Genomic DNA, 17226 nt, shown 5'->3' with positions numbered 1-17226 from the left:
GTTCCAACATTCGATATCTTGTCTTTGTAGTGTATTCAATTGAATATAGGTTGAAAAGGATTTGCAAATCATTGTATTCTGTTTTTATTTACGTTTTACACAACGTCCCAACTTCATTGGAATTGAGGATGTAGATTGATAAAAATAGAAATGCGTACAAAACATCTTTCTACTTGTCTGCTTTTTCACTTTTTTAAAATGCTTGTTCCCGTATCAAAACATTTTACACTTATCTTTATTTGCTTAGCAGATGCTTTTATCCAAAGTGACTTACAAACGTGGTCAACATAATCGAGTACGCATCAGTCCAGAAGAGTATTTGGGAACGAGTGTTACAGGCCAAGTGAAAAAGCTCAGAACAAAATACAAGCAAGTTATGATTCCCAGGTTACAAGAACTTAACAACTAACATCAGTTACCCAGAAATTCAAAAAAGACTCTTTAAACACTTCTTACACACCTTGAGGGAGTCCGAACTTCAAATGGAGGTGGGCAGCTCATTGCACATGAAGAGTCTGGACTGAGATTTGATTCCACACATGGGGGGCAGCTTAGACTCCCTTCAGCAAAGACTTGAGTGGTGGAGAAGGAGCAGAGGACCTCAGAAGTGTCTCCTTATATATAATATACTGTATATGTTCTGACCCACTGATTACTTTGTAGGCAAGCAGAGGCAAGTTTCAATTTCCATACAGTTTTGACACTATATTTAATTTCACAGGCGATTTTACAAGTTTTTTTTTTTAGGGTGTTTGTTTTTTGTTTTTTTTTCCCAGGGGAGCCTTGTTCACACTTCTGTTTTTACCTGTGTGTTTATCTGTAGCTGTGCAACACATGTAATACATACTACAAAAGTAAAATCAATTCTATTTATACCCCTCATTCACATCACCATGGAGGAGCCCAATACATTTTTGAAAAATGTGACATGCTGCATATTTTTCACCCGAAGACGCAGTAAAACGCACCATCATGCATATTAGTGTGTTTCTCCAAAGCAAAATCTCTCTGCATGCAACGCCACTGATGCCAAATCCAATTTTCACGTGTAGCTCATCACCATTCCTATAATACCTAAGGAAGCAACAGGTGCAGCAGTCTGGTGTATCATGTGCATGGCTTAAGCACTTTAATTAATCATTAGTATTGAACAAAATTTTCCAACATAAATCATTTTCCTGTTTTTCTTATGTTATACAACAATCACTTGGCTATCCTCTTTCTGATCTCTAAATCAGTAACTCGACTGGGTGAAAAAAACTGCTTGCTTTGTAGAGACTGAAAGTAAAAAAAAAATTCTTGCAAATACAAGTGCACAGGCTTTGTGATGCCCGCCGAGTGAAAAGCCTGCCGACAGTCTGAATTGTAAAAGTACACTGAGCATCTGCATTAGTGGTCTGTCCAACTCTGACCAACATCACCAAGCAGCCTCTGTCGGCCTATGATGGAAGTCATTCACAATTATTACTTACTTGCCAAGATTAATACTGCAGTTTGGTGGGGGAGGGGGTGGAGATGCCTATCATGGGTGACTGGGGTTAATACTGGAAAACTGTACAGCATAGTTAAGGGATAATAATAATAATACAACAACAACAAAAATCCCAATTACTATTTAGAGACAAAGGTCAAGGATGCAACATTATACTGTAGTATGAAATTCACATGCTGCTCCAGCACCCTGCTGGTAACCTTTCGAATAAAAGGAATACTGAACCTTCACATTTACACTTCAGTTAGATGAAAAGGCAAAAAAGTCACTTTGAACAGAAAGGTTATATGGCAGTTGTCTGCTTCTGTACTGTAAAGAGCCCCTTCAGTCACAGTGATGTCCCATTTCCCCATGCCCTGGTGCATTTAATGTCTGCCTCTTAATATAAACTTAATCAAGTGAACATTAGTATGAAGGACTGTTTGAGAACAAGTATTACAGGACACGGTTACAAACCCATCACCACAAATGAAAAGCTTAGAACTAAATGCAAACGAAGTTACAATTCCTAGGTTACTAAAACCTATCAAACCAATTTTCAATTAGACAGAAATTCACAGAACAAACACAAGTGAAGACAGCAGTTTGAAAGTGGTGGGCAGCATGTTCCACCAGCCAGGAGCTGCAAATGAAGAGAGTCTGGAGTGAGATTTGATACCATGCTGAGGTGGTATCTCCAGACATTGTTCACTTGCAGACCTGAGTTGGCAAGAAGAAGCATAAGGCCTCATGAGTGCCTTCATATATATATATATATATATATATATATATATATATATACATATATATATATATATATATATATATACACACACACACACAGTGTTGGGGAGGTATGCTCCTAATGAAGCAACAGATGGTGTCCTGGGGGAATCTCCTCCCAGATCTGGACCAGGGCATCACTGAGCTCCTGGACAGTCTGAGGTGCAACCTGGCAGCGTCAGATGGACCGAAACATAAGGTCCCAAAGGTGTTCTATTGGATTTAGGTCAGGCGATCGTGGGGGCCGGGCGGCACGGTGGCGCAGTGGGTAGCGCTGCTGCCTCGCAGTTGGGAGATCTGGGGACCTGGGTTCGATTCCCGGGTCCTCCCTGCGTGGAGTTTGCATGTTCTCCCCGTGTCTGCGTGGGTTTCCTCCGGGCGCTCCGGTTTCCTCCCACATTCCAAAGACATGCAGGTTAGGTGGATTGGCGATTCTAAATTGGCCCTAGTGTGTGCTTGGTGTGTGGGTGTGTTTGTGTGTGTCCTGCAGTGGGTTGGCACCCTGCCCAGGATTGTTTCCTGCCTTGTGCCCTGTGTTGGCTGGGATTGGCTCCAGCAGACCCCCGTGACCCTGTGTTTGGATTCAGCGGGTTGGAGAATGGATGGATGGATGGATGGATGGATCGTGGGGGCCAGTCAATGGTATCAATTCCTTCATCCTCCAGGAACTGCCTACATACTCTCGGCACATGAGGCCGGGCATTGTCGTGCACCAGGAGGAAATAAGGACCCACTGCACCAGCATAGGGTCTGACACTGGGTCCAAGGATTTCATCTCGATACCTAATGGCAGTCAAGGTGCCATTGCCTAGCCTGTAGAGGTCTGTGCGTCCCTCCATGGATATGCCTCCCCAGACCATCACTGACCCACCACCAAACCGGCCATGCTGAACAATGTTATAGGCAGCATAACATTCTCCGCAGCTTCTCCAGACCTTTTCATGTCTGTCACATGTGCTCAGGGTGAACTTGCTCTCATCTGTGAAAAGCACAGGGCACCAGTGTTGGACCTGCCAATTCTGGTATTCTGTGGCAAATGCCAGTCAAGCTCCACGGTGCCGGGCAGTGAGCACAGGGCCCACTAGAGGACGTTGGGCCCTCAGGCCACCCTCATGAAGTCTGTTTCTGATTATGTGGTCTTAGACATTCACACCGGTGGCCTGCTGGAGGTCATTTTCTAAGGCTCTGGCAGTGCTCATCCTATTCCTCCATGCCCAAAGGAGCAGATAACAGTCCTGCTGATGGGTGAAGGACCTTCTGCAGCCCTGTCCAGCTCTCCTAGAGTAACAGCCCATCTACTAGAATCTCCTCCATGCCCTTGAGACTGGCAATGGCACATATTGATGAGCCATCCTGGAGACGTTGGACTACCTGTGCAACCTCTGTAGGGTCCAGGTGTCACCTCGTGCTACCAGTAGTGACACTGACCGTAGCCAAATACAAAACTAGAGAAAAAAGTCCGAAAAGATGAGAAAAATGTCAGTGGCCTCCACCTGTTAAACCATTCCTGTTTTGGAGGTAGGTCTCATTGTTGCCCCTCTAGTGCACCTGTTGTTAATTTCATTAACACCAAAACAGCTGAAACTGATTAACAACCCCCTCTGCTAATTAACTGACCACATCAATATCCCAGATGTTTCATTGACTTGATGCTATACTCTGATTAAAAAGTGTTCCTTTAATTATTTTGAGCAGTACATACAGTATACATTTGTGTGTGTGTATATATATATATATATATATATATATATATATATATAGGTGCTGATTGAACCACTGTCTACTCTGGAGACAAACATCCAGGATTTACAAACAATTTTAATGATGTATAAAGAAGTTATTGTTCTAAAGGTATGTAATGTTGCTGTACTTTTTGTGTCCTTGGTGTAGGGTGGTACAACGGAGAGCGCCTGCGAGATGGCGAGAGAGGCTGGTTTCTGGCCGAGTGTGCAAAAGAGATCACATGCCAGGCAACGATCGAGAAAAACATGCAAAGGATGGGCCGATTGCTGGGATTGGAAACTAACGTTTAACAAGATTTCTCTAGCTGTCTTGGTCATCTGTTGCACTTCAAGCGCCTTAGACACAATTCTTTTAATATCTCTGAGCTTTTTTTTTTTTTTGAGCAAATTCTGCTGAAAGCAAAGTGGACTATGATTTTCGGGCACACCATATTTCTTGGACTGGTGTCCGTCACATTAAGGATGTGGTGTTCATAATATTAAAAATGATTAATGTAAATAATGTTTATATATACAAAACTAATTTTTATTTGTATATTTTAAGCATGTCTTACTGTGCAGTCACATGATAATCTCATTTCTAACAGATGATGTATCAAAACTGTTCCTGTTAAAGTATCTAATTTTCTTTAAACAGAACTTTGTTCTTAAACAACACACAGTTTTTCTATGCTGTTTTACACATTTAAACTTGTTTTTCAACTCAGGGATCTGTTGCCAATACTGTACTGTGTTTTTTAAAAGTCTACAACAAACATAACACTTCATTTCCACAAAGAACTTGCGGCTCACACCTTCAGGGATCTACAGCACCAAGTCTGTGCAGATGATTTTATCTCCATTTGTAAAATAAATGCTTATGCTCCTCTTTTACTTCACATATATCATTTTAAAATAGTCAGGTTTTTTTAATTGCCAAAACTTATTTTAGCTTCCTCTGTCTACATGTAAGTTGTTTGCAGTAAGACTGAAAAGCTGGATAACATTCAGTTATTGATATTTTAATACTATTTATAGGCAAAGATGAACTGAAATAAAACATTGAGCAGTGTGCTCTTTTAACAAATTTCATGGATTTATTTAAGCAGATGTGAAATGCTTACCCCAGTTAGAAAAGTTGCTTGTCATTCTTCCATGGAGATAAGATTTGCACAATATTTCAAATCAGCACTGCCATCCTGCCGCAGTCGAGCTCAGACGGACGCTAACTGGCAAAATTTTTGAAACGGATCATTCCTAAACATAAAGCATCAAGAGCAACCCATCAGCAACATAAAGGATGTACTCCACTTTTTTAGCATTCAGGGTTATCACTTTGCTCATAAACCTATACAAATCATTTATTGTTGTTCTTAATATAATTTTAGACCTCTTTTGCTACTTAGTGTTAGTTATAACATGTTTACAAAGAAAAAGGGTTTACCTTTCTCAACCTGTGTAAATATTTATGTGTGTTCTGTTGTGTACACCAGATTTATATGATGTAATGTGCAATACGCTCATCTGGTAATCATGTATGTGTTCAGACCTTGTCAAGTATGGCGACTTTGAATCCTCCTGTCTGCTAAGATGACAGTGAAGGGTGGCCTGTCAGACGCACAGCCTTGAGAGTAATCAGAAAGTCAGAAAGAAAAGATTACATGAATACTTTTTAATCACCCACTAACTAATTAATGGAGGGAAGAAATGAAACACTATTTTAGTTTTAAAACTGAAAATAAAAAAAACACCTTCAGTTTGAGTATATCAATCATCTTAAAGCCCTCCTATATCTTAGGTTTTAAAAGCTTTTAGTTTTGGCTCTGACACTGTCAAGGTTTTTTATGTCCCAAGTTTTAAGTATTGATTTATAGATGTCATCCTTCTCTTTAAATCAAGTATGTCAAATTAAAAAGATGGCTGGTCTCAAGATATGTTATGTCTGACTTCCAACAATGCTTGATAATGAAAAAAGTTTTTCAGTTAAGATGTCTAAAATCTCTTTTCCTTGCAAACATTTACATTGTTTACCCTGTTCATAGCACTTTATGTTTCTTTTCATTTACTAATAGTTTCAAAGACTGGGATCACTTGACACTCTGCTCTTTGCTACGTGTCTGCTTCTAATCAGTGGTTTCAAATGTACAGTAGCACAATTAACCTGGATTCTAATGAATGCTTTGAAATATCAATTTCCCATTGTAAGTAAAGGTGACATTTGTAGAGTTCCTTTTATGTACAAATCTTGTAGTTTATGATGTACAAGTACAAAGATGAATTAATTTTATTAAAAGAAAAAAAGACGTCTACATTGTACAGGATTAGTTTACTAAATGACAATGTTGTAATGATTTTGTATTTAGGATTTTTTCAATAAATGCGCATTTTTTCTTATGTTAATGTGTACTTTATTTTCAATGCAGCAGAGCTAAACTAGGCATCTTCATCCCCCATTTTACAGCCATTTTTGGGGTTTATGCAGGTTAGCTAACTGGCCCCAAAGCTTCTTCCTCCACTCACTGCAGTCCTCAATATCCTTTCAGGCGCGAGCCATTCTCTTCACGTCATCTTCAATCACATACTCTTTGGCCTTCCTCTGAGCAAAGGAAACAGGATGCTCTTACACACTGACGATAAAAATAAAGCACAACTGAAGAAGACGACACAGAAATGGAAACCCAGTTTGGAAGTAAAAATCCTCAATGTAATTGCAGGAAACAGTTGTGGGGTCAGGAGCCCTGAAAGAGGTGGAAGCCTGGCCATGCAGTGTGTGTGTTACAGCCAAGTGTACATTTAGATCAGCAGTGGAGCTGTTTCAGATGAAGCAGCAATTAGCTCATATGAGGAGTGCAAATGATGGGGGGTAGTATGGGAGTAATTCAGTAAGTTGTCACCCCATTCTCACTTCTAAGGGAGCCTCCTTGACATTCAGTGGCAAAGTTCATGAAAGCTGTGTGAGGAGTAGATTTGAGTGCCGCATTTGACACTATTGATCATAATATTCTTAAGAATCGCCTTAGTCAATGGGTGGGCCTCTCTGGCAGTGTCTTAAACTGGTTTGAATCCTACCTGGCAGGGAGAAAATTCTTTGTTAGTTGTGGTAATTATAACTCAAAGACACATGATATTCTATATGGTGTTCCACAAGGCTCTATCCTGGGTCCGCTGCTCTTCTCCATCTACATGCTTCCATTAGGTCAGATTATCTCGGGACATAACGTGAGCTACCACAGCTATGCTGATGACACACAGCTGTATTTATCAATAGCACCTGATGACCCCAAATCTCTTGATTCGCTAACACAATGTCTAACCTGTATCTCAGAATGGATGAATAGTAACTTTCTCAAATTAAATAAAGAAAAAACCGAAATCTTAGTGATTGGCAATAATGGATACAATGAGGCTATTAGAAATAAACTGGATGCATTAGGATTAAAAGTCAAATCGGAGGTAAAAAGCTTAGGGGTAACCGTTGATTGTAATCTGAATTTTAAATCGCATATTAATAAAATCACTAGGACAGCATTTTTTCACCTAAGGAACATAGCAAAAGTTAGACCTCTTATATCATCGAAAGATGCAGAGAAATTAGTTCATGCGTTTGTCTTTAGTCGGCTAGATTACTGTAATGCACTCCTCTCAGGACTCCCCAAAAAAGACATCAATCGTTTGCAGTTAGTGCAGAATGCAGCTGCTAGAATCCTTACCAGGAAAAGAAAATCCGAACACATTTCTCCAGTTTTGATGTCACTACACTGGTTACCTGTGTCATTCAGAATTGACTTTAAAATTCTGCTTATGGTTTATAAAGCTTTAAATAATCTCGCCCCGTCTTATATATCGGAATGTCTGACACCTTATATTCCAAATCGCAACCTCAGATCCTCAACTGAGTGTCTCCTTAGAATTCCAAGAGCAAAACTTAAAAGAAGTGGTGAGGCGGCCTTCTGCTGTTATGCACCTAAAATCTGGAATAGCCTGCCAGTAGGAATTCGCCAGGCTAATACAGTGGAGCACTTTAAAAAACTACTGAAAACACATTACTTTAACATGGCCTTCTCATAACTTCACTGTAATTTAATCCTGACACTCTGTATATCCAATTCATTATAATAACTATTCATTCAAAATTTGTACTAACCCCTACTCTCTCTTCTGTTTCCTTTTCCGGTGTCCTATTGGTGGTGGCTTGTGCCACCACCATCTACCCAAAGCACCATGATGTTCCAACAATGATGGATGGATTAAAAGCCAGAAGTCTGTATAACCATCAGCATCAAGTGACTCCGTGAGAACCCTAACTACAAAGAGGACTATTTCATTTATGTTAGGTAGAATGCCCAAAGGGGACTGGGCGGTCTCGTGGCCTGGAACCCCTACAGATTTTATTTTTTTTCTCCAGCTTTCTGGAGTTTTTTTTTGTTTTTTCTGTCCACCCTGGCCATCGGACCTTACTCCTTATTATGTTAACTAAGGTTGTCTTATTTTAATTTCTTTTTTGTCTTTTATTCTTCTTTTCTTCATTATGTAAAGCACTTTGAGCTACTTTTTGTATGAAAATGTGCTATATAAATAAATGTTGTTGTTGTTGTTGAGTAACATGGAGTATGTGAGTGAGATGTACCCAGTGAAAGCAGAACATGAAGCAAATCTGGAAAGAGCAGAGATGAGAGTAATTAGGTGGATGTGTGGAGTGTCATGATGTTAGTGGAACATGAATGTGTTTTAGGAAAAACTAAGTGTGAGGGTGGTAGGTGTTGTGCTGAGAAGAAACAGCCTAAGCTGGTTTGGACACGTGGCAGCTCAACAAGCTATGAATAATATTCTTCTAGAATACACTACATTTGGCTAAAATGTACATGAAATGATCTCAGAGGACATTTTAAAAATACAGAGCCTCTACAGTATACATTTAATCAAACATGGCGGATTACAGTATATTAAAATGCCGCCTGAAACCTATATGGACACAATTCTTGGTTTAACCAGCTCCAGTATGAAGAAATTTGTACATTTTGTTGCGTTGATTTATTTTACTTTAGAAACAGAAATAGTTCAGCATCTGAAGATAGTAAAGCAAACATGTTCTAGACCAAAAGAAACAAATATTAGCCATTGTTATACAAACATGTCCTGAAATTGACATCATTTTGTAATTATCATAAAAATACAATTAACAGCTTGAACACAAAACACCTGAAACCATTTCAATGCTTTTGGCTTTATAACTTCTATCAGCTGGTAGTTATACTGGTTGCCAGAATACAAACTCAACCTGCCGAGATATCATAAGTGGAATTCCATGTAACATTTTGGTAAAGAATTTGAAACGGGCAGAGACCAATCCAGGGAGCAGCTAAGTACCATATGAGTGGCAGCCTTTAGTGCTACTTACTTGTAGGAAGCTAGAAGACACCTCAGTCAGGATGTTTAAAACTGCAGTCGGACACCCAGGGCTCTGCTGTAACTATCTTTATGTACACATTTACACGGGTAGAGTTGAACCAGTCATGAACACATTAAGTGCTCATCAGAAAGCACTTCAGTGTTAAAGTACAGTACGAGGAATGTAGGAAAAGGACAAACAAAATTCACAGCACTCAGACACAAAATAATACAGAATACATAAGAAAGGAACAATTCAAGGTTTGTTTTGGGGTAAAAATGCATGGAACTGATATACCCTTTGTTACTCAGCAGCAGTACAAAAGCAATTTTATAATTTTGTTGCATACAGTACCAAGGACATAAGTTGACACAATAGTGTAACATAATAGCAGGCCTGTGTGCCACACTCATTATATGTAATGCAAAACTACGCATGTTAAGCCACAACTGAAGAGAACGTTTATACCATGCAAGCTTCTTGTATCAAAAAATTTGTAATGTACAAATTATGTCATTCTGATGGTTTATAATTGTGATAAACCCCCTACTATATAAATATATTGTTTTTGCATGTCAATTCCTATGCTATTTCTTCATTCAGAACGGGAGAAAGTATGTCTTAAGAGTTATGTGACATTATTAAGATTTGACCAAAACTCGACTTAGGTTGTGTCTGGCAGTTGTCAAATATCTGTCATTTCTCACAGTGATGCCAGATGGGAAGTGTTAATCATAATAATCACCAGCAAATCGTGGTGTACAGTTTTTGGAAGCGCTTGTCTCTTGTGTAGTAATTAAATCAATGATTGCTGAAATAACAGCACAGTCCTTGGATTTTGTGTCATACCAGTCCACAGGCTTTGGGTTTTTGATTTTCTCCTGAAGAAGAGCATCAAGTTCTTTCCTTAAATCCTGTTGAAGAACAGAAAAAAGAAAAAAAAAAAAAAAAAGAGTACATACTTTAAAAGCAAGTGATGGTTGTAGTAACAGAACATTAGAACACAGGCCATTCAGCCCAACAAAAGTCACAAATCCTAGCCACCTAATATCTCCAAAGTCAAGTCAATGACGTTCTACTTTCTACCACACCACTTGGTAACTTATTCTAAGTGCCTATGGTTCTTTCTGTGAAGATAAACTTTCTAATGTTTATACAAAATCCATCCTTAGTAAGCTTCCAAATGTGTCGCTTCGTTCTAACTGAACAGCTTATATACAGTACTAACAGTAGCACTGTCAAGTGTCCAGGGTCCAGAAAGAGTCTTATCAGAATGTCCAACCACCGTGCATATGCTGCCACTCTCCAGCTTACTTTGATGGATAATAATGGTATGAGGACATAGTAATTTCTGCTTGGTCAAATGGTTTGCGTTTCTGTGGGTTGGTTAATGGGAGTTAGCGTCCATAAATTGACTATGGCTAGTAGTTCACCTTCCAGGTCTAATACCAACACTGGTCTCCATGTTGTAGATGCGTGCGGAGATTTACTTCTGCCGTATGGGTTGCCTCGCTAAAGCCAGAAGTATAATATACAGCATATGTCTGGAGAGAACCCTGAGTGAATTGTGCTTAAAACTGGGTGAGAACAATTAGACAGCTCACTAAGTGTCACATTTCTAAACGAATCCAGTGCGCCTCATGATAGTGGCGCTCAAAGTAGGGGTTGTGATTTTGAACTGCCAAGATCAACGGTGCTCTCCTTAATCTGGTCCGACAGACAGCAAGCTTCTGTTTATGATTGATGAAGTGACTACAGTCGTAAAGTCTACTTAAAAAAAGAAAAAAAAAAAAAAAGACCAGCAAAAGTGTCAAAGGAAGGACAGCTGGAAGATTGTCAGTATCATTAGATAACTAAAGGTATTATACAATAACTAGGGGGCTCTGTCCCCTGCTCGCTTTGCTCGCCAACATCCGTGCGGGCCCTACGCGCTAGTCATTTCATGGATCTGCCACTTGCGACAAATCGTGCTATGCTTTTGGATAAACACGAATATCAACTGTCTTTGATATCTCCGTCTTTCGAAACTATTATCGCTGACAATTTGTCACATGGTTTATTACATATGCAAGCGTGATCTTTCGGATTCATATAGAAATCCAAGAAAACTTCTTCGTCCGTGTTTTTCAGATAATTTCGTGTAAAGTGCGATACTTTTGGACTTATGGATTTGTATCCATTATTGGTTGTAGAATTTCTAATATGTCTGAACTCTTTCGATTCTATGTTGCATCACTTCTCTGTGATCATAAATATAAACCTGACTGAATTGTGGTTTCTTTGAAATTAAACTTGTAGTACCTCTGTCATATAACCTCTGTCCATATATTCAATCTCTTTTCGCTGTTCCGCTATTTCACCAAGTAATAATTTCTATTTGTTAGCACTAATGCGATCTTTACTATCAGTTTTTTGAGACTTTCGAATTTTAGTACTTTCATATTCTCTAACCTGCTCTACATGTATATCACGGCAATGTTTTTGAACCTCTTTACAATGTTCTACTTTGTATTCTACTCTTTGTCTTTTCTTCTTCTACTATTTGTCTTTAATCTTCGCCCACGCTTGGACCTGTTAGGTTTTCAATTCATCTCTAGGCACAAAGTCTCGTCTCCCGGGACGTGAAATTATGTCTCTGAAAAAGTCTTGTCTCTCTGAAAAAGTCTCGTCTCGTCCCAAGATTTTTTTCTATAATAGAGAGACATACCTAAATGGTTGTTCCATAAAATGGATACCAATATAATACGTTAGTCTGTAAATATAGCTCCAAGAACAAAAGAACACTGACTGATAAATTAAAACATGGTTTGTGCAGTGGTTAGCACTGTTGCCTCTCAGTTTCAAAAGGTTGGGTTCAAATCTCAGCCCCAATCAATGTCTGTATATATGTGCACGTTCTCTCCATGCCCTGCAATGGACTGGTTAAAACTAAAAGTAGGAAGATGAAAAAACAGCTCCACTAAGTTAAAGTTTACTGCCTTAATTTCAGATCACGCCATGTGTTTGTATAGGAGGCACAATGGAATAGGATTTAGCACCACTGCCTCATGGGTTTGGTGTTATGGACTTTACTTCTGTGTCCTGTAGATGTCTGTGTGCAGTTTTCATGCTCCATACATCTTAATGTGGCTTTCACTGCTTCTATACCATTCCAAAGATGTGCATGTTGGAAAAATGGACCCACTCTTGGTATATGTGCGAGTGGACTCTGTGATGACAGTGTGTGGGCAAGTCTACGCAATTATTGGAAGGAGAGGAAAGAGACTGTGTACTATTACAGACTGTTGTGGGGTGCAGTTCTAAGTGGATTTGCTGATCATTTAATAACTGAACAGTACAGCAATCAACAAAGGGCATTTAAAAGTTCAAAGGGATCTTCATTCAGACTACGATCAACAAATTCAATATAGAAATGACATTGAACAATTATGATTCATAGCTATAGAAGTTGGCAATGCCAACCATATTTAAACATCAAAGAAAGGAAGACCTTATAAAGAAATAACTTAAACTTTCAAAAAAAGCATTTGCAGTTTGCTACAGCTGTTCACGTATCACACAAGCTTGACGATCCTTGTCTTCAAATATGTACTCAGCACTGCCTATATGTCTTGCTCTCTGTGTTATGCTATCCGAATAAAAGCCAACTAAAAGCGTGTACAGTGAAAAAAAAAAGGAAATAATAATTACAGTGTCTCTGTAATGCTTTTGGAGTAAAAGGAAAAATAGACTGCCCTTAGAATGAAAAAGTACTTAAAAACATTCCTGTAAAGAGTATGCTATGCGCATATATATATATATATATATATATATATATATATATATATATATATATATATATATATATATACATACACAGTGGAACCTCGAGATACGATCACCTCTGTATACGAGAAATTCAAAATACGAGGAAAGTATGAGCGAAAAATTCAGATCTAAATGCGAGCATTGGCTCGCGTAACGAGCCACGAGCCAGGCTGTGGGTATAGCTCGCGGCTTAGCAAGGGGGCGTGGTAGCAGTTGCGAGCCGCGATCTGCGGTGTCTGCGTTTCTCACTTAAGTGCACAGGTGGGAAACTGCCCACATCCATGATTGTTCCTGTGGCTGATGGGCTGCAGCTGCCATGTCCTCCCCGCATATATAGAGAAGCGCGAGCTGGTTAAGGGGGAGAAAAAGTAAAAGAAAAGAGAGAGAGAGAGAGAGAGAGAGAGAGAGAGAGAGAGAGAGAGAGAGTGCAGGCTCGCGTGTAGCTGAACAGGCGAGCCAAACAGCTGAAGCAGGACGGTGTAGAGAAGGTCAGCTGCATTAAGAGTGTCTCGCCTGTTGCAGAGCCCGCAGGTGAGACGGTAACAGAGAAGAAGCACCGGGGATTGTCATCTGTTTTTTAAAGACGGCATCCTTTTGACGTTTTAACCTCGTGTTAAAGGATTGTTATTCTTGTGTATTTTAAACCTCCACTTCACAACTGTTTTAAGGATTATTTATTTAAAGATTTATTGAATGCTCTACTGCACTTTGGACACCTGTTTTGATTCTTTTAATAATCAGTTATATTATTTACCAGTGTTATTTATTAAAGGTAGACTACAGTATATATAATTTATCAGTGTTATTTGTTAGGAAAATTGATTTTTATGTTAATATATTTGGGGTGCAGAATGGATTAACTGGATTTCCATTATTTTCAATGGGGAAGTTTGTTCTAGATACAAAGAGAAATTCGCTATACAAGCTCAGTGCTGGAACGAATTAAACTCGTATCTAGAGGTTCCACTGTATATATATACGAGGTTCGATTCCCGAGAGGGAGTGCAGTGGAGTGTGTACGCCTGATGAGCCCAGAATGAGGGCGAAACATGTGTCGCGTACTCTTTGCATTTATTTGACAGTAAACTATTTCAACCATATATATATATATCACACACATACACACATACAGTGCATCCGGAAAGTATTCACAGCGCATCACTTTTTCCACATTTTGTTCTGTTACAGCCTTATTCCAAAATGGATTAAATTCATTTTTTTCCTCAGAAGTCTACACACAACACCCCATAATGACAACGTGAAAAATGTTTACTTGAGGTTTTTGCAAATTTATTAAAAATAAAAAAATTGAGAAAGCACATATACATAAGTATTCACAGCCTTTGCCATGAAGCTCAAAATTGAGCTCAGGTGCATCCTGTTTCCCTTGATCATCCTTGAGATGTTTCTGCAGCTTAATTGGAGTCCACCTGTGGTAAATTCAGTTGATTGGACATGATTTGGAAAGGCATACACCTGTCTATATAAGGTCCCACAGTTGACAGTTCATGTCAGAGCACAAACCAAGCATGAAGTCAAAGGAATTGTCTGTAGACCTCCGAGACAGGATTGTCTCGAGGCACAAATCTGGGGAAGGTTACAGAAAAATGTCTGCTGCTTTGAAGGTCCCAATGAGCACAGTGGCCTCCATCATCTTTAAGTGGAAGAAGTTCAAAACCACCAGGACTCTTCCTAGAGCTGGCCGACCATCTAAACTGAGCGATCGGGGGAGAAGGGCCTTAGTCAGGGAGGTGACCAAGAACCCGATGGTCACTCTGTCAGAGCTCCAGAGGTCCTCTGTGGAGAGAGGAGAACCTTCCAGAAGGACAACCATCTCTGCAGCAATCCACCAATCAGGCCTGTATGGTAGAGTGGCCAGATGGAAGCCACTCCTTAGTAAAAGGCACATGAAAGCCCGTCTGGAGTTTGCCAAAAGGCACCTGAAGGACTCTCAGACCATGAGAAAGAAAATTCTCTGGTCTGATGAGACAAAAATTGAACTCTTTGGTGTGAATGCCAGGCGTCACGTTTGGAGGAAACCAGGCACCGCTCATCACCAGGCCAATACCATCCCTACAGTGAAGCATGGTGGTGGCAGCATCATGCTGTGGGGATGTTTTTCAGTGGCAGGGACTGGGTGTCTAGTCAGGATAAAGGGAAAGATGACTGCAGCAATGTACAGAGACATCCTGGATGAAAACCTGCTCCAGAGCGCTATTGACCTCAGACTGGGGCGACGGTTCATCTTTCAGCAGGACAATGACCTTAAGCACACAGCCAAGATATCAAAGGAGTGGCTTCAGGACAACTCTCTGAATGTCCTTGAGTGGCCCAGCCAGAGCCCAGACTTGAATCCGATTGAACATCACTGGAGAGATCTTAAAATGGCTGTGCACCGACATTTCCCATCCAACCTGATGGAGCTTGAGAGGTGCTGCAAAGAGGAATGGGCGAAACTGGCCAAGGATAGGTGTGCCAAGCTTGTGGCATCATATTCAAAAAGACTTGAGGCTGTAATTGCTGCCAAAGATGCATCGACAAAGTATTGAGCAAAGACTGTGAATACTTACTGTATGTACATGTGATTTCTCAGTTTTTTTATTTTTAATAAATTTGCAAAAACCTCAAGTAAACTTTTTTCATGTTGTCATTATGGGATGTTGTGTGTAGAATTCGGAGGAAAAAAATGAATTTAATCCATTTTGGAATAAGGCTGTAACATAACAAAATGTGGAAAATGTGATGCACTGTGAATACTTTCCGGATGCACTGTGTATATATATTCGTAGTCTGAGTCCTGACCTGATTGTATGGATGGTTACCTACCAGGTAACACATGTGGTTGGTCTGCCATTCGGCAAAACATCCGCAACGGGGCCCTCTTCAGTTGCGAGAAGCAGATCATGGAATGTTGCATAGTTTACTGTCAAATAATGCAAAGGGTACGTGACACGTGTTTCGCCCTTATTTGGGCTCATCAGGCGTACACACTCTACTGCTCCCTTTGCGGGGATCGAACCTCGGACATCAGCGTCAGAGACGAAGTCCCTTTACGCTGTGCTGCGGTGTGTAGTTCGTTTGACAGCCTATAGATCAGAGTAATTACATTCATTGCATTCGTAGTCTGGGTCCCAACCTGATTGTATGGCAAAGGGAGTAGTAGAGTGTGTACGCCTGATGAGCCCAAATAAGGGCGAAACACATGTCGCGTACTCTTTGCATTATTTTACAGTAAACTATGCAACATACATTATATATATATATATATATATATACTAATAAAAGGCAAAGCCCTCACTGACTCACTGACTGACTGACTGACTGATTCACTCATCACTAATTCTCCAACTTCCCGTGTAGGTAGAAGGCTGAAATTTGGCAGGCTCATTCCTTACAGCTTACTTACAAAAGTTAGGCAGGTTTCATTTCGAAATTCTACGCGTAATGGTCATAACTGGAACCTGTTTTTTGTCCATATAGTCTAATGGAGGAGGCGGAGTCACGTATCACGTCATCACATATTACGCCTCCTACGTAATCACGTGAAGTGAAAACAAGGAAGAGATTTACAGCACAAGTCAAATGCGGGAACGAAGGTAAATGACGTTAATTGTTGAGTGTCTTTTAATACTGTGTAAGCATACATATTAACAGATGTGCAATTAAACGTGTGCATTTACGGGGTGATTTCTCAGGCTTAAAAGCTCGCCTTTTATTAAAAAGGTAAATGCTGTTTTCATTCTGAAGGGCACAAACCACGTTAAGATTTCATGCTGAAGAGTAAGCTCAGCACACAGCTTGGTCATATTACAGCCGGAAGGGTGAACTGACAATATGATATACAAAGATATCCTTAAGAAATAATTATTGATTCATTTTCCCTCAGTTTAAAAAGGTTTACTTTTCTTCTTAATAAAAATTTTAAAGCGGTACTTCGCCGCTGCGAAGCACGGGTATTTTGATATGTATCAAAATATATCGCGTCATCACGCCTCCCATGTAAGCACGTGAACTGACCCGCTGCCGTTTGCAATGCCATATTCGCGAGATACAAG

General features: G+C 39.9%; 2 protein-coding genes across 2 annotated transcripts in view; one reads left to right on the top strand and one right to left on the bottom strand.

The window, feature by feature from the left end:
* LOC114646354 (rho guanine nucleotide exchange factor 26-like) overlaps nucleotides 1-6365 on the top strand; it is a 111791-nt gene extending 105426 nt beyond the window's left edge. Inside the window, exon 15 of the mRNA XM_028794513.2 lies at nucleotides 4145-6365. Within this exon, the coding sequence (XP_028650346.1) occupies nucleotides 4145-4287 (143 nt within the window). The 3' untranslated portion in view covers nucleotides 4288-6365. The remainder of the gene's footprint in view (nucleotides 1-4144) is intronic.
* Nucleotides 6366-8983: 2618 nt separating this feature from the next.
* The window catches only part of dhx36 (DEAH (Asp-Glu-Ala-His) box polypeptide 36), a 95331-nt gene continuing 87088 nt past the window's right edge, over nucleotides 8984-17226 (bottom strand). The window contains exon 25 of the mRNA XM_051923922.1: nucleotides 8984-10278. Within this exon, the coding sequence (XP_051779882.1) occupies nucleotides 10093-10278 (186 nt within the window). The 3' untranslated portion in view covers nucleotides 8984-10092. The remainder of the gene's footprint in view (nucleotides 10279-17226) is intronic.

This window comes from Erpetoichthys calabaricus, chromosome 2, assembly GCF_900747795.2.
Source record: "Erpetoichthys calabaricus chromosome 2, fErpCal1.3, whole genome shotgun sequence".
Lineage (NCBI taxonomy): Eukaryota > Metazoa > Chordata > Cladistia > Polypteriformes > Polypteridae > Erpetoichthys > Erpetoichthys calabaricus.
Note: the sequence above shows the minus strand (reverse complement) of the source record. Positions and strands in the feature narration are given on the sequence as shown.